Source organism: Pundamilia nyererei, unplaced genomic scaffold (assembly GCF_000239375.1).
Source record: "Pundamilia nyererei isolate P.nyererei 1_Seehausen unplaced genomic scaffold, PunNye1.0 scaffold00077, whole genome shotgun sequence".
Classification (NCBI taxonomy): Eukaryota; Metazoa; Chordata; class Actinopteri; order Cichliformes; family Cichlidae; genus Pundamilia; species Pundamilia nyererei.
Window position 1 is genome coordinate 567,998 of NW_005187478.1, and position 9,830 is coordinate 577,827.

The 9,830-nt window shown below is 41.7% G+C and overlaps 1 protein-coding gene across 2 annotated transcripts in view; it reads left to right on the top strand.

Moving 5' to 3' along the window:
• The first annotated feature begins 2,015 nt into the window (after positions 1 to 2,015).
• The window catches only part of LOC102195704 (cysteine-rich secretory protein LCCL domain-containing 1-like), a 14,305-nt gene continuing 6,490 nt past the window's right edge, over positions 2,016 to 9,830 (top strand). Inside the window, exons 1-2 of one of the 2 annotated variants that reach the window (XM_005737543.1) lie at positions 2,016 to 2,239; positions 2,579 to 2,876. In XM_005737543.1, coding sequence (XP_005737600.1) covers positions 2,610 to 2,876 — 267 coding nt within the window. In that variant the 5' untranslated portion in view covers positions 2,016 to 2,239; positions 2,579 to 2,609. The remainder of the gene's footprint in view (positions 2,240 to 2,578; positions 2,877 to 9,830) is intronic. The other variant, XM_005737544.1, reaches the window with a different exon arrangement.

Genomic DNA, 9,830 nt, shown 5'->3' on the forward strand with positions numbered 1-9,830 from the left:
AGTTTTTTCTACTATCAGATAATGACCCAAAGCAAAGTAACTGGATGCAGAAAGGCTTAGCGGTAAGGAAACAAAGCAAGTAGTGCTGCCCATGCGTTCTAGATTTCAGGCGGTCATTAACTGCAAAGGATTTCCATCAAAGTGTTTAAAAGAATCCTAATATTTACAGTCATATTAGTTTGTTCAATTACTTTTGAGCAGCTCAAAATGTGGGGCTGTGTTTAAAAATGGCTCAACTACTGAAACAGTCAATGCAATACTTTTGCCAAATCCCTCAAAGTAAAGCTGAAAATCTGCACTTCAATCACATGTTGATTATTTGATTTAAAACCCACAACAGTAACTGGTGCAAAATTACAAAAAATGTATCATCCAAAATCTTGTAAATTCAGGTTGCATCAATGTTCTCTCGTTCTCTGAATCTTTAGTATAGGGCCAAAGAGAGCTGCTTGGAGAGTTACTTCACAAGAACCATATAAGGAGTTTGTTTATACTGCCATTGCCTAATGGCAAGAAACTTGAAGTTCTCAATAAGTCACTACATACTGTAACAGAGGCTTTTCAAGATTCAAGATTCAAAGCGTTTATTGTCATGTGTACAAAGAAAAGCATTTCTCTGTACAAGCTAATTCTTTTTCTGCTGTCCACACACAGATGTACAAATAGATAAATACAAATAACATGAATAAATAAATGGGGACAAAAAATATAAGTATTAAATAGATTTATGTGCACAAGAGCTATGAGCTTAATGTGCGTGTTTGATATGTGAGATGATCTGATGTGCAAAAATTATTATCACGGTTAAAATAGGTCAGCTGTTCGAGATCTCTGGATCTTTTTCAGGTCTTAAACGCTCCGCTGTATCCAGGAGGGGGCAGCAGATACAGGCAGAGGATAACAAAATGCCTGAAATCTCAGCGAAACTTAAACTGTACACTTGTTGATATAAACCTTTGTAGTGATGTCATGTTTATTTTTGGCTGGATTTAACTGAAAGCCCCGTTTACACGATATATAGTGTTTGTATAATAAGAAATGAATCATTTTATGGTAACAACTTCAGATGTAGACTTGTGAGAATGATGGCCAATAAACAGAAAAGTCATTAGATCCTATTTACCTTGGCCTGGCATGGGGGCAATTTTAAATAATCCAACTACAGTCCTCATGTTGCATCGACATGTGTTGCAGTATATCATGTAGCACGTAATATAAAAAAGAGATACAAAAATAGTGGATCCTGGGTCTTCTAGTTGCAGTGATTGCAGGGTAAATAATTAGCATCATTTTACCCGTCTATCAACGAAGGAGGCGTGGCCTTTGTTGCCTCATTATTGCCACATTTTAAAAATTATAATAATTTATCAAATGATGAACATCGGGAACAGAGAATGTCTGCTTAAAGGAAGCGCGCGCGCACATACACAGCGCACAAACGTTCACAGCTGTTCTAGTGTGTGTGTTCAGGCAGATGAATCAGTGCTTTGTGGTCGTGTCGCAGGGGAATAGAGGCCACCCTGCTGGCTGCTACTGCCGATGCCGTTCTTAAACATAGCAGTGAAGCCTCCCGCTCAAACACCGCTCAATTCAAAGTTTATGCAAAGAGTGCACATAATCAGCATCTGTTTTTCTTTGCTGGACACAGATACAAAGGATGGTCGGTATCTTCTTATACAGGAAGCCATGACTGAAAATCCTTAAATGCCTCACAGCACACTTTTACCACATGATAATTATTGTTTTTCATCGATACAGTTTCAAAATGTGCATAACATGTGAGTGGGCCGTTCTCCTAACGTCCTTCGTGTCACCTTCACGTCACTGCTGATACGATCAGGTGCCTCCTCAAATAGATCGTTCCTGGAGTTCCAGCACGCCCCTGCCGGCGTGTGGATGTGCAAGTGAGGGTCTGTGTGAGTGTGAGCGAGTGGGTGCGCAGAGGCGTGGTCCGTTGCGTTGCACGTTGCTAAGAGCAAATTTGGCATATAAGCGCAAAATGCGCAGCAGTCCGGTGCAGCCCGCTGCTAACGGTATCCAACAGGTACCTGAACACACTTGTGAGCTCTCTGTCCTGAGTGGATGTTGCAGAGCTGTAGACCGGACTGCTTGCGCTCAATCCGTGTGATGGATGGATTTAAAGGCTCCTTGGATTGGAAAACTGTCATTATCCAGTGAACGACAGACGGCTTAACTCTAGGAATATTACACCTGGGAGAAAGGTTGGCGCAATTTAGAGGTACACTGGCACTACACTTAGCTATTTAAAAAAAACACTTTTTATTTATATTCCCATGGCAGAGAATACCTAGAGAATATGTGTTTATTATTCTTTAGTACTTCTCTTCTTATGTTAAAATATGTTATCTAAATAAACAGTTAATATTTTTTCCTTTGGGTATATTAGCACATGCAGTAGTACTGTAGCTTTTTAGTAATGGGAATCCCATTAATAAGTAAAGGAATGTTATTAACAGGAGCTGTGATATAAGAGCTAAAACAAACATTTTGATTGAGCCCTCAGGCTTTGCTCTCACAGTCTGAGGCAGGCTAACAACCTGCACTGTCTGTCCTGCAGTATTCCTCGCAGCATCAGTGTTTTCCCCATCATGAGGAGGTCTATTGTTTTCCCTGGCTTGCTGAGAGTAGCGATCTTGTTCCTTTGCCTGAACACGACCATCCAGGCCCTGGCCCTCACCAACTCCACCCGGCTCGAGTCCATCCTGAACAAGTATACAAACAAAGATGAGGAGTGGTGGAGGGCCAAGCCTAGAGGGAGGAGGGCCATCAGCGAGGGAGACATGCACCTCATCCTGGACCTGCACAACAAACTGCGGGGTCAGGTCTACCCTCCTGCTTCCAACATGGAGTACATGGTGAGCACCGAGCACACAGCTATCTGTAGGCCAAGTGCACTGTGGAATATTTAACAGTTCTTTCTACTGCTTAAAAGGATAAATTAGTTAGAGTTAGAACTCTGTCATGAATATGGGGTCGTGATTAAATTTAGTACTGATAACAAGCATGCTGTCCCTCCTTACAGTAATTACTAATGAAAGAAATGTGGTTACGTTTTGGATTTGTAAATGTGTCAATATGCTGTGTGATGTATGACAGGACATTAAGGTAGACTGCAATTAAACTTTTCATTGTTGCTTTTCTGAAGCTAAAAACTCCATAGCTCTATAGCTTACGTTTATAGCTTGATAGTCTATGTAGATTTATTTCTTGCCTTCTTGATAAGTGCAGTGGTTCAGTTCAATTTTATTTAAATCCCAACAACAGTTGCTTCAAGGCTCTTTTTATTGTAAGGTAGACCCTGCAATAATGCATACAGAAAAAACCCTAACAATGAGCCCCTATGAGCAAGCACTTTGGCGACAGTGGGAAGGAAAAACTCCTGTTTAACAGGAAGAAACCTCCAGCAGATCCAGGCTCAGGAGGCACAGCCATCTGCTGCGACCGGTTGAGAGAAGACAGGACGAAGACCCTCTGTGGAAGAGAGGCAGAGATTAATAACACCTAATGGTTAAATGCAGAGGGCTGTAGTGGTGATTATCTCTATCTGTTAAGTATTAAGGCTTTGTTGACCTTTCAGATAACTTCCTACTTGTCTGAAAGGTCAGCTTTCAGCTAGTTTTAATCACTTAACTGTACAACATAACTGTTCAACCTGATATGATGGCATGTAATAGACGCACCAGTCCACCATGTAGATTTCATGCTTTGGCTCTCCAAAACATGAAATGAATGCAGAAGTTGCAGTAACAGCAGGGGGAGATATTTTATTTCAAGCCAACACGAAAATAATCATCATTTACATTTATATGTATATAATATATGTTAGCCTCCCAGCTTTATAGTAAGGACTCATACATTTGTTACTCAGTACCGACTTTGTGGCTTTAAACATTTTATCTCTCCCTGCTGGTAATGCAATTTCTGCATGCATGTATATTTCACGTTTTGAAGAAGCAAAGTGTGAAATGGACACAGTGGATTGGCATGTCTATTATACGTTTTGCCGTGATACCGAGTCGAAGTGTTTTTGGTCTTCATAGTCTATAAGTTGTCTTTGTCTTTCCCATAAGTCTCTGACAAATGATATGGATTGCTGTGTGATTACTTTTACTAACATCCACTTCTAGAATTCTGTGCATCAGTTTTGTTGAGTGATATTCTTGTACAGATTTGCAGGTATGTGGGTATGTGTGATGCACCTGTACAGTTAGTCTGTGGATGGACATCACTAAGCAAGATAGCTTGAGTTACATATAGTCTGTATTTACAAGTAGCACACCATATAAATGATGCATCTTTATAGAATAGATTAGAAGCAAGGTCTCCTTCCAGCTATTCTTTCTAGTTACACTAAAGTGTTTTTCATAAAAAGGCACTTTCCTGACTCTGCCAGCTAAAGACATCAGATTAGGGAATGAAAGAGAGAAAACGAGCTCTGCAGGCCAAAGCCACCGTCTGGCTTGCTCCACCTCCTGTCTCCTGTTTGCCCGCCCTTGCTGACCCTGGCCCAGGTCCAGCTCTCACCCCCGCAGTGTTTTCCTGCCCTCTACCTCAACTATCCTGCCCTCCCTCCCTCCTCTTCCTACTGAGCCTCTCCTTGCTCTATCCCTCCATTTCTCCTCTTGCTGAGTCTTTTTCTCAGTCCTACTCACTTGATCGTCAGCCTCACAAGTTCTCTCTCAGGCTTTTCTTTAGCATCCTCCACTTTGTCTCACAAACTCATCACCTCCTCTTTCTTTCATCGCACCTCACGCAATCCCAAGCCAGTATTAGTTTTTATTTGAGCCTTCGCATATCTCATAGTGCACGGTGGTGCCAGTGTACACTATTTTGCCAAAAGTATTTACTCATCCGTCTTCACACGCTTTCGAAGGGTTAAGGTTAGGGTTTAATATCATGTCAGCCCACCCTTTGCAGCTATAAATGCTTCAAATCTTCTTGGAAGGCTTCATCTCAAAGGTGTTGAGGTCAAAATTCTGTGCAGGCCAGTCAGGTTCTTCCACACCAAGCCCACTCCTCCATGTCTTTATGGACCTTGTTTTGTGCACTGGTGTGCAGTCATGTTTAGGGATGGGTACCGGTGTCCGGTGCCATGATGGCACCGGTTCTGACATAAACGGTAGTAACCAGACCGAAAAGCAGCGCACATTTCGGTGCTTTAGTTCGGTGCTTTTTTTTCCTGAGCTGTGATACACTTCTAGCCAATCATTTGACGTTTCCGAGGATAGTAGGCGGGGCCAGGTACGTACGTTCTGTTAGAGCAGAGCTACAGATTAAAAATGTCCAAGGCGAAGCGGTCAAAAGTCTGGCTGTACTTCACAGCAAAATATGCAAACTCAGCAGCCTGCAACAAGTGCTTTAAGCTGATACTGTGATACTGTCAAAGGAGGTAACTCCTCAAATCCGATGAAACACCTGGCGACGCATAGCGTTTTTTTTAAAAGCCCAGAAATGCGCCGTATTTGATAGCTTGCTGCGAGACCTCACACCGAGCACATCTACTGCGGGTGGGTTGCCTGTTATGCAACATCCCCCAAAAACACGAAGAGGAGAGTCCTGGCCCCTAGCCCTGCCAGTGTAGCAGAAATGATGACGGATGATGGTGGCAGCAGCCGTTCTTCTCTGCGTGAGTAGCTAATTTACGTTGAGTAGGCTAACCACGTTATTACATTAATGCATGTAAGGTGAACTAGCAAACATCATCATAGCTACATGCAGCTGTCTTCTTGTTTGGCAGATACTCCCTTCACCCTGGACAAAAAGGCTAAAATGACCAAAGAAAAAGTGGAAAACAGTTAAACATGAGAGGTTTAGGACAAAGTTTGTGTTTTTTCCATTGTTTAAGCACTGCTTCCAGCCAAGAGTGATGCCATATATGCCCTATAGCTGCAGAAAGGCTAACATTGTTATCTTTTTACAAAAAACAGCTGAACATGAGAGGTTTTTGGACCAATTTTGTGTTCTCCATTCTTTAAGCACCGGTTTGAGCACTGTTTGAGCACCGGCACCGTTTCAAAAGTACCGATTTGGCACCGGTATCGGATAAAACCTAAACGATACCCATCCCTAGTCATGTTGGAACAGGACAGGGTCATCCCCAAGCTGTTCCCATGAAGCTAGGAGCAAAATGTCTTGGTACGCTGAAGCATTAAGAGTTTCTTTAAGGAGGTGAGCCCACCTTCTGAAAAACAACCCCACACCATCATCCCTGTCCACCAAACTCTCCACTTGACTCAGCTCGCTTAGCCAAGTATTGTCTCCTAGCAACCACCAAACTGAGACTCATCCATCAAATTGCCAAATGGAAGAGCATGTTTTGCCACTCCAGAGAACAAGCTTCCACTGCTCTACAGTCCAGTAGCGACATGCTTTACATCACTGCATCAAACACTTTGTATTGTGCTTGGTCATGTCAGGCTTGGACGCTGCTACTTGGTCATGGTGACCCATTCCATGAAGCTCTCCGTGCACTGTTGGTGAGTTAATCTGAAGGCCACGTTAAGTTTGGAGGTCTGTGGCGATTGACTGCAGAACGTTGGTGACCCCTGCGCACTGTGCCTCAACATCCACTGGACCTGCTCTGTGTCTTTTAGTTGGCCTACCACTTAGAGAGTGACTGGAATATCTGAATTCAGTGAATGTGATGAGTGAAAGGAAACTTTCAGATGAAAAAAGTCGTGGAACCCTTACACCTCACTGAAACAATGCTCTATTTTTCTAAAATCCTTGCAGTATAAAGCTTGTCTATCAGAGCTGCGTGCCTGTGCTGTTCCACACACGTGTATGGAACAAAGAAGTTTCATCTACAAAACTCAACAATATTGGTCCTCCTTACAAGAAGTGATAAACAGGAGAAAAGCTCCTTAATGGGGACAGAAGGATAGTTCAAATAGTGCAAAGAGTATGAAAGGAAACATTAAAGCATGTACAAGTTTGAGATCAAGATACAACAGTATCTGAGCACACCATGTTGCTCTCTCTTAAATCACGAGTCAAATTAAACTAAAGCATGCACCTGAAAGTGCCAAAAATGAAGCCGCTAAAGTGTGTCCATCAACCCTGAGAGAACTTTGTGCATTTAGTTGTAGAAGACTGGGCAAAACTACCAGTTAACAATTCTAGACACCCTTTTAAACTGAAAACTGTAGTCTATCTTTAAGGTAAGGTACTGATCATTTTGGCCTGATCTCTCTAGTCTGATAAAAGAATGCTTCAGTTAAATTCTGTTTTATTTATACAGCACCAAATCACAACAACAAGGCACTTTATAAGTTAAAGACCTACAGTAATGTACAATGTATAATGTACAATACATACAGAGAAAAACCCAGCAGAAAAACCCAGCAGTCATATGACCCCTTATGAGCAAGCACTTTGGGGACAGTGAGAAGGAAAAACTCCTTTTTAACAGGAAGAAACCTCCAGGCTCAGGGAGGGGCGGGGCCATCTGCTGCCACTATATCAACTTAGTGACACTCCCCTTTGTATTATAAGCATATTGCACTGATGATGCCTCAAATTTGACGTTTTGGTTTATTTGGAGCCAGAAGTCAGCATATTTAGACATGAGGCTTGAGTTCTATGTTATCACCTATTTTCACTAGCTATATCTGAAGCACCAGAAAAGCATGTCTCAGTGCTCCAAAAAGTACAAACAGCTCTTGATTCAGTTTCTGGAAAACTTCAAGGATAACAGTTGATAACAAGGTGATTCCCAGAGAGCTATTAGCAAAAAAACTTGCCAGATATCAGCATGGTGTGCATTGTGTCCTTTGAAGAAGCGGTTTGAGCTGCACTTCTGTGCTCATAATTCCATCAATTTTAGCAACAACACCAAACTACTGTCAGATTTTGATCTACCATGTAATACCATCTGGAAATAATTTGATTAGCAACAGTTTAAAATACACACAGTGTCCCTCTGTGTGTTCTATCAGTCATGGATTGGCCTCACAAAAATCCAGACATCAGCGTTAATGAAGCATTGTGGGATCATTTTGACGGAACAAAAGGTAGACAACCTTCAAAGAAGAGCTTTATAATCTCCTTCAAGCCTAGTAAACTATTCCAAAAGACTATTTTGCACATTTCAATAAATCACTGGGTTTATCCCCGGGGCCTACTCGGGACATGGAGAGATTATATTTGTCAGCTGGCTTGCAAACGATTAGGTTTCCCACCCCTCCACCCCCATTATATCTGGTGGCCAGGTTAGGGAAGTGTGGGCTTCTCTGCTGGTTGGCTGGGTGGATAGATGGTGCTGCATCTATCTCTCATTTTCTAGTTAAAAAAACAAAACGAGGTGGCTAACGACTTTTGTGCATTATTCCATATCATGTCTTATCACACATTACTGCAACATGCTCTCAACATGGAGTTTTAATATTGTATGAATACAATATGAATACTTAATTTGAACTGAAAATACATGAGAATTCTAACATTTACAGCATCATGTTAAGAAAACTTTGAAAACGATGCCACACGGGTAATATTAAAGAATTCTCTATGTTGTATATCTATCAGCCAAAGCTGGACTGTGGCCAAAAATCTCCAGTCCAAATATCACTTTTCCACTCAGGCATGAACAACAACTAGCACTACAGTGTGCAACAGTGTGTTAGCCTTAGCCTAAACATATGGAACGTATTATGGTGGTCAAAGCAGTTACAACTCAACACTTAAACATTATCCTATTAGTTTTGACGCGCGATAGCTCTAATGCAACTAAACAGTATGCCAGCAGACTGCACACTGCACCTATTCTTCTCCCTCCCCAACAGAGTCAACAGTAAATTAACTTTGCCGCGACATTAAAATTGCGCAGCCCCCAGTCTGCCCTCTTTAAAATAAGAGGTATGGGAGTAAGTTTCAGGTATTTTCAGCTGATTTTCTTAAGCTTCTCTGGAAAAGATGGCATCAGTCCTTAAAACAAAAAGTCTCTGTGCTCCTGTGTTTGTTAGTTACTTTCTTTTTGGGGGGGGGGGGGGGTCTTTGCTTTTTCTAACTCTCAGATTGTTTTATGAGGCCAGAACTTACTGGAAACAAGCTGAAACAACTGCACTGAATAGTAGCACAAAGCTGTCAGTTGATGTGGTGGTCTCTCATGTGTGTGTCTGTGTGTGTTAGAGAGTGTATAGGCCTCGTTTTGACCATATGGTGTCAAATTTGCAAGAGGCATGCATACAGCCACAGTGCTTTCAAGTAAAGACCAGGTCAATGTTTGAGGTGAAATGAAATAACACTTCACATGAAGTTTGTGTGGTTACTTTTAGATCTTTTTTTTATGGCAGCCTCAAATCTCAAAAAATGGGCCCTTTTGGAAAGTGTAAATCATTAAATGTCATAAAGCCGTATTTTATTCACAATTGAGCATAGAAAACATATCAAATGGTTGAACCGAAGAAAGAAGTATTTGATCATTTTTAATTTGATGACAGCAACATATCTCCAAAAAGTGGGACAGGTCAAGAAAAGGCTGGAAAAATTACGTGGTACTTAAGAAAACTGCTGGAGAACATTGTGTAACTAATTATGTCATGAAACTGCTGTGTGGCAAGCAGTGTGTCCACCCAAATGCAAGACTTGGAAGGCAGGAATGAATTAAAAAAGCAGCTTTACTGCTCTTACGTGCAAGGCTACATAGTATTCCTGACTGCAGAGCAGGACCAGGGACACAGATAACTAGAAAACATGAATCAGGGAAACATACAGCCAGAATGCAAGAGTAGAATCAGGACAATAAAAATCGAGAGGAAACGGGTGGGAAACACAGCAGAAACAAATCAGGACTAACAAGAGAGGGGAAG